Source organism: Zootoca vivipara, chromosome 2 (genome assembly GCF_963506605.1).
Source record: "Zootoca vivipara chromosome 2, rZooViv1.1, whole genome shotgun sequence".
In the NCBI taxonomy this organism is placed as follows: domain Eukaryota; kingdom Metazoa; phylum Chordata; class Lepidosauria; order Squamata; family Lacertidae; genus Zootoca; species Zootoca vivipara.
The window spans coordinates 66485543-66501643 of record NC_083277.1 but is presented as its reverse complement, the minus strand read 5'-3'; the positions used below and the strand labels follow the sequence as shown (position 1 = coordinate 66501643).

The window sequence follows — 16101 nt, the reverse complement described above, 5'->3', positions numbered from 1 at the left end:
TCTAATTTTTTAAACTTTGTTTTATCTTGAGGCCAAACAGTAAATGGATTACAGAAAAAGAGCTTTGCATATTTGTTTAACAAAAAATAAATAAAAGATTTGCCCAAAAGAATTTTATCGGTTTAACTGTTTTCACTCCTATTTTCTTCCCTTTAGGATGATTATTTCAGAAACTGGAACCCAAACAAGCCTTTTGATCAAGGTAAAAGAAATTTTATATTCACTCTATAAAATTGCTTTGTTTTATAAGTATCAATATCCATATTGCTTGGTTTCCCAACAACATAGCTTCACATATTGGTTTAAAACAGCTAATGACAGGAGCAGCCAGCCTGGCTTATTTCATAGAAATTGCTTACAAGGGTACCTGCACCTTTTGCTTCACAACTTCCTTTTCAAGGAGGGCTAGAACCTTAAAAACACTAAAGAAAGCAAATAAATCTTAGCATCTAGATGCTCTGTCCAGGAGCACCAGTGAAGGCCTTCACAGTTATCGTGGTGACTGTGGGCACTAGGTTGGTGACCCCAGATTAAACAATAAAGTTCCAAGTACTGTAGTTGCAACATGGAATTAGGATCTTCTGTGATACTTCTTTTACTCATTAGCAGCCCGGTGGGAATGCTTTGAAAACTGGGGAAGTGGTGCTTTGAAGAGAGTGTCTAATTTACTGTTGTGCCTTTCCCCAGTATAAATGACTTTTTCATGAAGACTGGTGCTTTACATGTTGTGTAAAGATCTCATTTTCCCCAGTAACCTTTCTATGATCTCTCGTCTGCATTGGAATAGCATTGTGAAAGTAAAAATAAAATAAAAATGCACTGCAAAAAACCGGTGTATTTTCATTTTTCTTGCTACATTTCTGTTCTTTTCCCTTTTCCCTTTTGAGTGTGCTTGTGTGCAAGCAATATTTTAGCTTGCTTCCTCATCTGAAAATAAAAGGTCACCGTAAACAATAGTGTAATGCTACCCCTGGAAAGACTGCTGTTAAATGCAATTTTTGTTTCCTTGTGAGTGCAAAAAAAAAAAAATCTCCCACAGCAAAGAGTACACCAATCAAATGTGCTAAAGGAAAAGGTGTCAGAGCTGTCTTGCTCTCGTGTGCAGTATACAGAAATAAAAGAGTCAGTGCTGTGATGCAATACAATATGTTGGCAAGGAAATACTGGTAAAGTGTTGATGAAATCTGTCACTCAAGGAAACAATGTTACCAAATTATGGAATCATTAACCTAGCAGACTAAAACTCACCTGCCTTGAGGAAAGTAACATGGTAAAGGAATATCTGGCCTGCCATTACTCTAAAAATTCATATAGCCCAATATCCTATCTATAACAGTAACATATGTCTGGATTCTTAAAGAATATAGAGCAGCACAGTATATTCACAATCCATTTCTAGTCAGATGATCCATTTCTAATCACAGATTAATGGAAGCCACAAGTACTTTAAGAAAGGTATTTAATAAATTCTGATTGGTTGGAGCACATAGAGATTTTACATGTGGGCAGTTTAGAAGTTTATCATAGGATCTAGAATTTCCAGAGACTCTACAGCAGTTTCTCAAACTTTTAGATCATCCTCCATCCTTAATGCCTGACTCTAGCGTCCGACCCTTTTATCTTTGTGCTGTCGAATGTTGTACAGATGAACATGCCAAAATTCTTAGTTATAACCTCATTTATACAGCCTGTTGCTGCTGCTTGTGTTGATCTGTGGGATACTAATCTGAACACTGGTACTATAAGAAGAGGAATAGAACATATCTCTAATCCTATCCATAAACTATAGTCAGGAAAATACCATTAACCACAAAGTGACTACTTTCTCTAGCTTCCTTCTTTTCAAATTGTATTAGGATGTTAGGGAAGTGGGGGTGCTGTCACAGCCCTTGCATTCAGTCCTCTGTCAGGGATATATACGTAATGCACCCAGGTCTTGGCTGGAGGTAAGGAAGGCATTACTTGCTTAATGAACACACATATCCATGTTCCCTTCAAGGGGAAAACCACCATTTTTTAACCCCTTCTATACAGGGTTGTGCAGCAGATTCTTTCCATATCTCATACTGAGAAGATAATAAGGCACATTAGCAGTCCTGCTGGGGTTGTACATATCAGTTTCTGCCAGTTGAGTAAAAAGCAAATAATCTGCAACCATTCAACCGGAAAGTAGTTCAAGTGCATATTATAAACTGAGCCATGTTGGCATGTTGGTCTGACGTAGTCGAAACAAAATAAAAAAATTCCTTCCAGTAGCACCTTAGAGACCAACTAAGTTTGTCGTTGGTATGAGCTTTCGTGTGCATGCACACTTCTTCAGATATCATACCAATGACAAACTTAGTTGGTCTCTAAGGTGCTACTGGAAGGATTTTGTTAATAAACGGATGGGTACCACACTAGATTTCTAACAATGTGACAGCCACATTTCTCCCCTAGAACTTACATTTCTGCTGCACCCAACAGCATGGCAGAAGAATACCATTCTGCACTGGTGTCCTGAAAACCCTTAAATAAGAAAAAAATAAAGCTGCTTGAAATGGTTTTCCATTAAGACTCTGTTACTAGCAAGGATAACATGTGGGACAATTAACCTTCCCTGGGTCTTGCCTCATTAAAATTTTAGCAGATGCTATTGATCATCTTTACACTGCATGGTGTCTACTGCAAACAAGCACTGCTGGCGCTCTGGCATATATAAGAGGACAGCTTCCCAGGCTGGTGACCAGCATTATAAGGCATGCAGTTTTGTAAATTACTATGCAGTAAGCAACCAGTTCTATTACAAATTTTAAAAATCCCTGACATTTCACTGGCACATTACAAATAGTATTCTCTTCCATATTTATTGCTGTATTATGTGATGTACATCACAGTAGTTACTGACCAATATGTGCCTGATGAAGTGCTAAAAGTATCATTGAGATCCAATCATTTCTACAAAAACAGCTAGATTGTGCTGTTGTTCTGCCCTGGAATTTATCTCTTATGTGTTTCTGGATGCAACTTAAGGACAATTCACTCATGCAAGTTTCAGGTTTGCCACTACTAGAATACCAATGAAATACATCTCTGTTTGGATTAGATGTTCAACATAATGTCTGTAGGCTACCTAAATCCCTCCTTAAGCCTTGCGTTTCCAGGATTTAAATTTGGTTTTTTTGTTTTTCACTGTTGATTGGCAGAAGAATTACTTTTCTCTGTGGACATACAATGATTTGAATGTGCAATTCTTAATGCATAATTATCTCGTTTATGCAAATAAGGTATTTGTGAAAGGACGCACCCATTTTCTAATGGTACATAATCTCAAGCTTCCCGGCTGTATTATGTGGTGATTGAATGTGTGTGTTGTAATGGTGATGTGTGTTGGGATGAGTTCAGGAGGGCTCGGTTTCATTCTTTACTGAAATGTGACCATTTTATATAAGTAAGCCTTATGCTCCTGCATTGCATTGCTGGTTTTTATTGTCTTGTATTTCCTGGGATGCTAATGTATTTGTGCTCTTGGAATTCTAATGATGTCAAGTTCTCTCTCATATTTGTAATTGCCTTACTTTCAAGCTGCTAATCAGTTTACTGTTATTGTGAATGCCACGTTTCCTCTCCAGGGGTTCTGAAGCTAGTCTGCACATTTTCTCCCTAAAAATCCAAGGCAGAGCTATTGCACTCTGACATATAATCAGTGACCTGTTTAAAATTATTGATTTAAGCTGTTCAGAAATCAGACTTCATAAACTGGGCAGTTTTTATACAGATAATTGACTCTTGGCAGTTAAGTCCTATTACCATAGGCCAAAATAAAGGCAGGCAGGGAATGACAGTGTTGTTGATACAACGCTACACATCATACATCTCTGTATGTCCTAATTGTTAAGAGTTTCATTTTAAAGCCTCCATTGTCAGATGAGCCAAGTATTCCTTGTTCCATAGTTTCCCATCATCAGAATACCACTCTGTGAGCTCCAAATACATGTGAAATGAATGTCTTATAGTCTCCCTATATGGGGTTTTATATTGGTGGTAGTGTGCTGTGATGCCATATCCTATGGCAGGATGGAAGGTGACCGGAGGTGGCTACTTTGTTTTGGGAGGTAAATTCCTTACACCAGGTTGGCAGGTTGTCTAAAGCTTTGCAGCGGTGTGGCCATGTTCTGGGTGTGTAGAAGATTTTGCATAAGTGTGCTCTTACGCTGTCCCATCCACAGCTCACCCAAATTTCATCAACATACTTTCACTGGTGAAATAGCTCTGCAAGCACAGTATTCTACAGGTATGTCAGAGGAGTTCTACTGGCAGATCTGTCAGGCCAGTATCGTATTTCGAGTTCCACCAACATAATTAGGCTTCTGCCACTTCCCAATGCACCTCTGCTGGTGGATCGGACTGCGCCCTGAAAGTCTCGCATAATTGATCAGTAATCAGCAGAAGTACATAGTTCTAATTTCAAAGTTTGGGTTAATTTTAATGCTGGGAATGTGTATTCTTGCTCGCTGTGACTAGGAAGTAGGATTGGGGGATAGGACAGGTGGCACGTTTGCCAATTTGAGGTCTTATTCCTGAATTTAAAGTGGAGGGAGGGAAGATATTGGCAGAACATGTTTATAGTCATAAAATGGAAGGGCCAACAATTAAACTATTAAAATAATCATTAGGATTCTATTCTCCTCTGAGATTACAATATTGACTCACTTTTCTCCCCTTATGCGGGAATTCTTTCACTTCAAATGTGAGGACTTGACAGAGAATGAGAGAACCGGATACACAGGCACGAGGATGAAAGGGATGTTTTCTTCCACTCTTAGCCCCGTAGACTAACAATGGCACCCAACAGAGATAGCGAAAACTCAATGGTTGGAAGCTCAGAAGCCGCAAACCTCTATGCTCTTTTACTCTTGGACGTAACACATTCATTCAGAATTAAAGATCGCTCCAGGGACTGGAAAAGAAACCAACAATCTGTACTTCGTCCAAAGCAGTTGTGGATTTGAGCCAAAAGAGAAGCGCACAATGGAGGTTTCTTCTGATATCATGGAACGTAGCAGTTACAAACAAACGCAAATGGCCCACACTTTCCCCATGCTTCCAGATCTTTTCTCCTTCATTCAGAATAAAAGGTTCAGATTTATATTGTAAGCCACTCTCTGATCCTTGGATGAAGAGTGGTATAGAAATGAAATAAATAAATATTCCAAATGAGAATATGCCTCTACCTGCCCCTGAGAGTGGAGGGAAGATGCTAGTGATGGAGGTTTATTGCCTGCTAAAATAAGGAAATATGTACATTGGCCACAAGTGCACCCCTGATTGCCCATTGGCAGGAGGTGTGACTTCGCTGTCTTATTTCTTGTTCCTAGAAGAGTAGCAAATACAGCTTAGTCTAAATGCTGCTGCTTGCCCTTCAAGTCATTCCAGAAGAACTTGGGTGTTGTGTAAATGTACCATATATTCCAGTTGTGCAGCCTGAGCCCGCCCCCCCCCCTGTTTGCGAGTAGTATCCTTCCTGTCATTTTTACTATAGCTGTTCTGCTACTGCTCATTGAACTACATTATAGGGCCGGCTCTCAAACATTAAACGTGCTCTGTGGACTTGAACAGTTCACCTTGTTACATTTTAGTCCTGATCCCTGCAATTATTCCCTTTTTAAAAAATAAGATGGTGTCAGATTTTAAAGATAGAGCTGGAAAAGTGGTTGTCTACCTTTACTACATACTTCATATGTACAAGAGAAAAAGTCATCAGTAGGTGTAGCATAACAGCATCATTTCTGTGTAATCACTATGAGCAACAACAATAATATATGTTGTTTGGCTTTATAAATAATAATACAGGCCTTTGCCCTATCCACAATTCTCAATGCAGTAGAGGTGATAAAGGAAGAGGAGGTGAAGGTGAAGGTAAACAAGGGGAGAATATGTTTTAGTTCAGTTATAGGTACTTCAGCTTCGCTTCACTAGATGATAAGAACTAAGAAGTTGTGCCAACAAGATTGCTGTTAAGAATAATATTTATATTCTCCCCTTCCTCCTGAAGGAGCTCAATAAACACATCAGTGGTAGAACAATACAATAAAACAAACTGAAAGCAATCCATGATTAAAAACAGTTAAATATATCTGTATAAAAATAATTAAAATACAGGTGCAAATCAGTATAAAGATATCCATTTAAAAGGCTAGTTGAAAGAAGAAGGAGATTTTTTTAATGAAGGATTTGAAGGAAGGAAGAGATGTGCCATCAGAAATGTGTTCATTCTTATCAATGGTTAACTGCTGAAATATTAAGTTAAAAGAACATATATCCAGCACAAAAAATCTTACATGCCACTGTAGCAGAGATTCATTTAAATTCTTAACAGATTTGCAGAATCCTAGATATGCAAGCAGATGCTGTTAATTTTTCTGGTAATGTGCACCAATAAAGAATAAACATTGATAGCCTTAAAATCAGTGAACCAGTTTGGAATGGTTTATAATTTGTTTGCCATATGGCATTTTAAAAAGCATCATTACCCAAAAGGCAGAAACACTGGAAGTAATGGGATGCTTTTTGTACTGCAGAAATATGCTTTGAATTAAAAAATACTGGTCTCACTGAATGACCATTATTATTTCTAATAAGCAAGCAGATGGATACACTGAAAAAAGAAAACCTGTCTCGTAAATGAGACTATATCCAATTTCTCCAGAATGTTGGGTGCAAGAGATTATAGAACTGCCAGATATAATAGATGTAGGAGGTGCAAATGTCATTCACCTATTTGGCAGGACCTTTCGAACTACATTTCCCACATGTTCCACGGCAGTTTCTGAAATTGCTCTAGTGAGGGTATACAAACATTTGTAATTAACCTCGAATAAGCAACCCAACCTCTCAAAGTTCACAATTGCATTAAAGCAAAATATTAACTTAAAAATGGCATGGTGCATGAATCTTCATTAATATCTTATTTCTATATTGACTAAATATCAAGGATAGCATAAATGAAAAAACTTGATGTCACCATGGGTCTCAGTGGTTCAGCAGAATTGGCTGCTTTCATAAAGAGATCTCTGAGACCCAGGCTAGACATGATACCAATTCTGTGAGCGGTCTTGGGACTGAGGAAGGGGAAGTTTCAGTTTTTCCTTTCTTGCCATAGTCCTGACAGAAATCACTCAGTGACCCAGTTTGCAAGTAATGCTAATGCTGAGCCAAACCCTGTCTCAGACTGAATGAACAAATGAGAGGCTTACAGAGTGATACCACAGCTACAGGATTCCTCCCCACAGTCTGACTGCTACCACATTACCCAAGGTTGGCTTAGTGTTACTGAACCAGGCTTCGGCAACATTAATTGCAGGGCTCCATCCCTTAAAAGCAACTTAGGGTCAAACTAGGCATGGCAGTGGCTCAGTTTACATGTAAAGCTAAGGCAGATCTTGTCTTAGTGCATGCAGGCTCCCAAAGAGGAGATTATGGCGGCTTTGCTGCTCCTCTGGTGCCAGAGTGGTGTAGTGGTTAAGAGCAGTAGACTCGTAATCTGGTGAACCGGGTTCGATTCCCCACTCCTCCACATGCAGCTGCTGGGTGACCTTGGGCTAGTCACACTTCTCTGAAGTCTCTCAGCCCCACTCACCTCATAGAGTGTTTGTTGTGGGGGAGGAAGGGAAAGGAGATTGTTAACTGCTTTGAGACTCCTTAGGGTAGTGGTAAAGCGGGATATCAAATCCAAACTCCTCCTCCTCCTCCTCCTCCTCCTCCTCCTCCTCCTCCTCCTCCTCCTCCTCCTCTGGCCCTCCTGCTTCTGTGAGCTAAGTCATAGCCCTTAGTGTGTTACCTGAACCCAGGTTTATGGTTTTGTCTTACACAGTCTTTGCTTGCCAGCTTTCTGTTTGATTGAATGTTGAACTCTAGAGCATGGATAGCCAATGTAGCACCCTCCAGATGCTGTGGGACTACAACTCTCACCATCCCTGGCCATTGGTCATGCCGTCTGGGGCTGATGCGACTTATCAACTAACTACAGCATTTGAGTGCATCGTTTCTGCTACTCCTGCTCTTGAGCCTCTACCCTTAAGGAAGACCAACCCATTCCCAATACCAATATTTCAACTGTTGAAAATCCTCGTCCATTGTGTTTATGGTATTCTGATTAGATCCACTAAGTTTGTTCTGGTATAAGCTTCAGATACCTTCAAATGCTACTGGACAATTTTTTATTCCTCCGCCCCTCCCCCCAACACAGACCAACACAGCTACCTACCTGATTAGATCCGACATCTTTGTATCCTTTTCATGGTTCCACCTTTTGAACCTTTTCTCATTCTTCCCTAATCTTGAACAGCCACTCCTATTCTTTTTAGCAGGCCAACTCCTAACTCGTTATTTCTTGCTATCTGATTTTCCACGCCCTGTCATCAAAAATTATTCATTGGCTTTTAGCTCTGCAGGAAGCAAATTCCATCTACGCATTCAGGTCAATATGCCTTGTTATCTCATGTGTGGAAGAGAAGAAGTGGCTGGCAGACACTATGTGCCCTGTTTGCAGCACCTAAAAGGCCCGAGAATGCCAAAAGTGTTCAGATATTTAAAAGGCCTGTGAGCATGCAGTGTAGTAGATTATTCTCTCTTCCAGATACTGTATTGTCTTTTCCCCAAAAGGGGGAAAAACTGTTCTCAGACACATAGTATATATAGTAGCTTATCCTTTATATTTTCACAAGATTCTTTTTTCCAAGAAGGAAGGATAATCATGAGAGATTTCCAAGCATCCTTCTGCACAGAAACTCCTGTATGCTTCAGCTGGAAAATATGATTCATTCCTCTGCTCCCTTGTTCCATTGGTATGCTAGCTGGTTTCTGGGCAGCCTTATATAAACTGGTGCATGTGAGACAGCAATATGCCCACTGGTCCAAGGAAGAAATGTTTCCAAGATGCACAGTAAAGTATTTAGCATTGTATCAGCTGGGAGCCCCTGGTATCTTTTATCTACAAACACCTGAATGTATACCAGTCCTTCCACTTTCCCATATGAAGTAAGAATAGGACCCACGTCTTCCTAGTGTCTGACAGCTGAATTATGACCCACAAAATGGTTTCAGTACTGCTGGGGGGTGGGGAGAGAGAGAGAGAGAGAGAGAGAGAGAGAGAGAGAGAGAGAGAGAGATGATGACTGGAGTTAATGAATATCCTTCCAGAAGGAGATAATGAGAGAATTGTGATGCAGGGTAAAAACATGGAACCTGCAATTATTTTTGAAGGCTTCAATTTTCGTTTAGCCCTAACCAAGATGTGCTTTTTGAGAAGCCACTCATAAATCCATTTTCTGGAATTGTTTATTTCTGTATCTATTTTGCTCCCCTTAAATGTGCAGTTTCCGAAAATCTTTCTGTTATTTCTTTTTCACTTGGCAGATTTTCTGTTTGGCCATTTATACCACCACCACCACCACCACCCCAAATACTCTGGGTTTTGACATTTATTAATAAGAGTGATTGCCCAATAAATCAGCTCTATTTTAATAGTGCTTGAATATGCAGAGAACAATAACTGAAACACTGTGAATGAAATGAAGTACTTAGCATTAAATATATAGTTGGAATAGCTGTAGGCTCTGACAAACCACATATGAGCAAAACCTATAAGGATGTCTTCCTGTATTATTTAATTCTTCAGTACATTATATTAGAATGTCTCTGTGTTTGACTTGCCATCAGATTTGTAATTCAGTTTAACATGAACAGAGCAATCCTAACCCCAGCCAGGCAGCAGCAGGGTGTGACCGAGCAGCACAGCCTCTGCTACACCCACCACTCTGCTGCTTACACTGGGGCTGCGGTAGGAGACAAGGCAGGTAAACCAGGAGCGGGCACAGCAGCTGAGCCCAATGATGGCATGGGATGACAGAGGATCCAGCTCTGGAACCAGGGGGTCCCATGTTGCCTTCCAACGTGCTCTGTTTGGGGGAATTTCTACAGGTTGCAAACTGGGGAACAGAAGACAGCAGAGCTGTTTGGAGCTGGGTAGAGCAGGGGTTGGCAATTTTTTTTAGCCGCAGGCCAGTCCATAGCTGTCAAGTACCCCATTTTCCCCGGGAAACCCCCGTTTTTTCATACCGTTTCCCAGCGGTCCCCCGTATCACTTCGTCTCCAGTTATTCTCCCTCATATTCTCCTGCTGGTGGCCATTCCCCCCCCCATGTCCGGAAGTGTGTAGACGCGACTTCCGGTGTCGGCAGTAGCCATTTTTGGTGCCCATAGATGGGCAAAGCGACACCGAAAGTTGCATCTACGCACTTCCGGACATGCGTAGACGCAACTTCTGTTGCCCGTGCCGGCCATTTTTTGTGCCCAAAGATGGGCAAAGTGAGGAGGCACCACTGTGGTGTGTGTGAGGGATAGGGGGGGAAATGGAATGACGCGGGGGGGGGGGGGAATGGCACAGACCGAATGAACAGAATCCCCACGTCGATCCATGGACAAGATGTGGGCCGGATCCTGAAGGCAATTTGGCCTGATCCGGCCCACGGGCCTTAGTTTGTCGACCCCTGGGGTAGAGGGAGATTTCCACCCCATCAAATCCTGTGATAGCAGGAAGGCTTGTTATGGCGATTGGACTGTAGTCTTTATAACAAAGGCATACCCTTCATTTAAAAAAAAAAGGGGTTCAATATATTGGCCTGTGACCAGATAAATGTGAGCTGAACTATTCATGTAAAGCTTGTCTGAGTGTTGATCCTCAAGGTTTGATGGTCCATCTGGAACCATGTGGGATATCTTCCATAGTTCTTCAGTGGACTTTTAGCCTCTTCTTAATTCTTAAAAAAAAACCCACCAGATTGGGGTACAGCAAAATAAATATCCTATAAAAATGGAGTAGGGAACTTCATTGCTCTGCCATGTTTTGTCTCTGGCCCAGTGGTCACCACTGGCATGTTGCCCTCAGGCTGGAAAAGTTTCCTCATCCCTGGTATGAAACAATCTAAAACCAGCAACAGCAGTAAAACATAAAAATGATATACAGTCCAGCAAGAGAGAACAGTACTTCCCAAATGCATGAATAAATAAGTATTCAAAAGGCATCTAAAGCCCCAAAGGGTTGGTCCCAGTCGAATCTGTGGTTAAATGGGATGCTAAGATTGAGAATAGCCTCTCGCACATCACCACATATTGCACCCTTGGTCGATGTATTCCTCTTAGGAGGGCTTCTTTAACAGACCTCAAAAACCGTGGTGCTGTATCAAGAGCAGAATCTTGGCGATCCAGTGGGCACCTAGGTACTAATTTGTGTTCTGCCTTATATGTTGATACAAGCACCTTGAACTTGGTTTTGTAGCTAACTGTCAGCAAATGCAGGTGTTATAAGTGCACGAGCAACTACCCACTCACTAACTTGGCTTCTACATTCTGCACTAGCAGCATCTTCCAAACTCAAGAGCAGCCCCATGTAGAGCACATTGCAAGAATCCAACCACTGAGCAGCAGCCACTGTGACTAGGCAGGCAAAACCAGTTTTGAAGAATATGCAGCCATGAGTTTAATTTCATATGGTGGTAGGATAAGAAGTTGGGAAATCAGGATATATAGGGTTGGGTTCAAGTGACGAATTTCACCAGCAGAAGTCCACACAATGACTTCTGCTTGTGCAGTGGGGCTCCCCACCCCAGGGGTATAGGATTGCAATGTAAATATGTATTGTATACTAGTGAAAATTGAGTTAAAGTTGTGATTAGGAAACATTAAGCACCAGTATTGAAACAGTCAGGCACCGTGTATTTTGAGGAGTGTAATAATATTGCAAAGTATTATTGGCATCATCCAACCAAAGTTTATAAACAGCTTATGCTTAACCCTGTCGTTGAAATTAATTGAAATTAAAAATGCTTAATTTTGGCTGTCTCAAGATTTATATATTCAGATGAGATGCAAGATCTGTATAATTTGTGTTAACTTTCTGCTTTGATTTTTACATTCAGCTTTCTGTGTGTGACCTTACTTAACCCAGAGTGCCTGTGTCTCAATTTGCTCATAATTAAAACAGAGGGTAATACTTAGGCTTGCACTAAGAAATAAAACACTTTGAAATAAAATACTCCTGTTAAGTGGAGGGACATTATTTTAATGCTGTGCATATTTTTAGATTATAGATTCTGAAAATAGATGAGAAGCCTGATTAGAAACACAATGGTAATTCTAAATACCTAGATTGCCTTTGTGTCACGCAGTATGATGTGCTGTAAGGATTTATTTAGATTTTTCATTTATTTAGTGCCTACATTTTTAATTAGAACAATAATTGAAGAGGTGAAATGATTTGGGTGGTGAGGGAGCCCACATTTCATTTACAGTAATGTCTTAACCTGGCAAAAATCCAGCCCGATCTTAATGGATTACCTTAGTCATTTAGTATGCCTTTCATTGCAAAATACACCATTACCACTTAAATAAATTTGCATTTTTTTCTTGAACTAACAATGAGAAAATAGCATTTCTCAAGTGCATTAAAGCATTTTTGGTGACAACTTCTACAACTTTCATGTTGCAATAATTTGAAGTGCCGAAGGAAAAGAAAGGCAAACCAAGATTACAATAAAAAAGCTCAGATAACCCTTTCAACTATTAGACGTCCAGGTGCTATTTTAACACAGTGCAATTTGTTTTAATGCAAGCAGTAATGACGATAACTGCAAATCACTGCATCAAGAAGCTTTTAGAGACTGAGCGCATGAAACAGAGGTCAAATGTTCTATTTCCCATTGTGAATTTTACATGAGTTAATACATTGGCATTTTCAGTACTGAAACCTGTGAAATACTGGCCAATACTTCAAAGGCACAATCTAATAGAGGCTCATAAAAATTGGACTTTAAATGTGCAGATAATTTTCCTCTTATATTTTCATTTGCATGAACCACATTGCATGTGCAAATAAAGTGTTTCCCTGCTTTCACATTCATATAGATGTATCCATTGAAATTTTGTCCTCTAATATGATCAGTGTAGCTAGTGTCGGGAACACAGAGGAGGAAAAGAATTGGCAGCTCCAGCAGCATTAATGGTCACATCCATCTTGCCCACAAAACAATGGAGACTGCCTGTCCAAACTGGATGCCTGTTTCATAGGTGCACACCTGCCCATTTCATTACTCTCCTCTCATACAGAAGTTGAGTTTGATGCCAGCAAGTAACACTGTAGGTTCCCAGAAGAAGCAAAATCACCGTGTTGGATAGAGGTACCTAGACTGGGAAACCACCACTCCAACACACCATAACTGGACAAAATACCAACATGATACATCTACTGTCTCTTTGCTTCTTAAAGCTCCAGACAATACACTTTTTTTTTTTGTAGAACATTCTTAATAAATTAAGAGTGTTGCCACAAATGTGGAGCATGGATAGATTGTGTAGTTCAACATTGCATTATAAATGAAATTTTGATAGAGGCAACTCTTTTATATCATATTATTACTTAAGAAAATGCAGCGAGGCACATTAAGTAATGCACACAGTGGGGTATACAGTTAGCTCAAAATGGAGATTCATGATGTGTTTATCTTGCCATAGTTTCAAATATTTTTATTTCCAAAAAACAAATACACCTACATAATGGACTTCATCCTGTTCACAGGATAGATGGCCAGCAGAAGAATTTGTTGCATGGAACTGTCTTCTTCTCATGTAACCCTATATTCAAGTTATAAAGTAATATGGCAGGCAGTGAAATCTGTGTCATATTACGGTATATATTTAAGCTGTATTTAGAGGTAAGGGAAAGTTGACAGTTCTCAGTAGTATATGGATTTTATGTCTTACAATACTGTGGTTCAATACAACTTCAAAACAGACACTGCCTAAAATGTTTCTTTCACAGCAGTGCCTTTCCATTGCCTAGTCTAGTACATATTAAAAGCAATGCACAATCTCCTCAGGATCTGATTTCAATACGTGAATCTTAAGAATGCTGGCCAGTGATGACAGTTGGAAGACCCTGGTGCATAATATAGAAGGGGCATTGCCCATAAGCTGTCCATTTTCTTTGATGGTAGATAGCATCCTTTTAGATGCATTTTAATTCCATTTTCTCTGGTGGCTGAAGAATCTATTCCAAGATTAGCAAGCCCTGCCACAGTTTTTCCATCTGTGTATTTCATTGGAAAAACCATGAACGATGCTTTGCTTTCTTGTGCTCACTTCTGTGCTAAAATTGTAGGGGTAATTTCTCATCATAATTTTGAGTGCCAGCCCAGTGCCTGTAATGCCAGATGTTTCTGTTACTCGCCAGACTTTTCCACTCATTGGTGTCAAATTCTTTTAAGTCACTTTTACAAACATCCTTATATCAGTCAGAGCATTGAGGTCTGACTGGCTGGGCATATGGTTGGTGTATAATTGCTTCAGAACACGCAGAAAGTAGTGAAACATCCCAGAGAAATTTCACTAGAAGACCAGCTTGCATTCATCTCTAGAATTGGCATAGTGAGTAGTGTGTCAGATTACAAATCTTATATGGTTCCATTGACCTAAATTTACAGTACACAGATTGGGGCATGTGAATTGAGTTTCATAATACGTGCTTTATCAGTGAAAGGACTAGCAAGACATAATATTTGAGAAGCTTTGCCAGAAACAACATTGCACTGTATTTTTAGACCTTAAAAAATGAAACTGTATCAACAGTTTGGTGCCAGCCTTAATGGATTCCGTCTTTCTATATTGTTCTGCAGGCAACCCAACTTCTGAACTGCCAGGGCAAATGCTTGTGTTCTGGTCCGCCAGGTGTTCCAAAACCATTGTTTTTTCTAGGCAGGCAAGGGAACGCATACTGGTGAACTATGGCTAAAAAAAACAAGAAGAACCCTGTCAGATCAGACCAGTGGCCTATCTAGCCCAGCAACCAGTGCTCTCATATGCCAATAGGAAGATTGGAAACAGGAAATGAATGCAGTAATACTCTCCTCCACAACAGTGGAGGTTCAGGGTTTTTAGAATATATTCGGTGTGGTGGTCTACAGTTTTGCAGGGTATTCTAAAAGCCCCAAAGTGTTCATCCATTCAGGTCACACGTGTGTGCCCTGAAGTCTTTGTAATATCTGAAGTTGCTTTAGGTCAGATTTGTAGGATATTTACGGAAGGTTCTTTTCTTCCCTCACAACTCCTATACACCCTCAATCCCAAAAGAGATTCGCATGTCCAAATAGCCCATTCCTGCTTGCTAAAAATGCCCGCATTAAAATACTATAGTGTGATTCAGGAAAGGAATGTGAGATTAATTTTGCAACATGTTCCTTTAGTGGACTTGCTCTTATTTTGTAATGAAGTTTCAAATTCAGTATTAAAATATTCAATCATTGTTTCATTGTAAGATATTGAATAGTCTAAAGGCATATTCTTTAACTGGCATAAAAAATATTAGTAATAAGCTTTACTTGACTTTCTTTGTTTTGTTTCGTTTTCCAAAGTGAGGAAATTGTATGATGGCTTTGAATAGGGATGTCACAAGTTTTCAAAGAGAGGTCTCTTTTAGGCCATGATTTTAATGTTCATAAGAAGATTGGGTCAAATGCAGCCTGATTCATAGCCTACTGGTACTGCTAGCTGGGCTAAATTCACTCCCTAGTACTATGAATCACCACTGAGGACCCACTTGGTACACACAGGGTTATAACATTCTGCTGTCATTTACCTGTCAGGGATCCTGGGAAAGAAAAGTTTCATACGTGTTCAGTTGAGCATCTTTAGTTTTGAACAACCTGAAGTGCTCTGGGTGTCTATAAAGTGATTTCTTCAAAGCCTAGTATAATTCTTTGGGCAGTTTATTTTTTTGCATAACTTCACAAATGGTTTGTTTTGTTTCTGTTTTTATTATTTATTTTCATCTTTTATTTGTTCCTTCATGGGTGGATGGGGGATTCCCCATGGATACAAACAGCCATTTGTACTCTCTGGGTCCAATACATTGTGACTGGTGAATCTTTTTCAGCCCAAAGGTCACATTCCCTCCTTAGCAATCTTCCAAGGTCCATCTGCCTGTGGTGGGTGAGGGCCAAAGGCAAAAGTGGACAAAGCAATTAATGCAGTAGGATGGCTTCTACATACACACACCCCTTTGTCCTCCATC

At 40.1% G+C, this 16101-nt stretch overlaps 1 protein-coding gene across 3 annotated transcripts in view; it reads left to right on the top strand.

The window, feature by feature from the left end:
• The window catches only part of SPOCK1 (SPARC (osteonectin), cwcv and kazal like domains proteoglycan 1), a 429282-nt gene that overhangs the window by 140206 nt on the left and 272975 nt on the right, over positions 1-16101 (top strand). For all 3 annotated transcript variants that reach the window (XM_060271660.1, XM_035105504.2, XM_060271661.1), the window contains exon 3: positions 157-202. In XM_060271660.1, coding sequence (XP_060127643.1) covers positions 157-202 — 46 coding nt within the window. The remainder of the gene's footprint in view (positions 1-156; positions 203-16101) is intronic.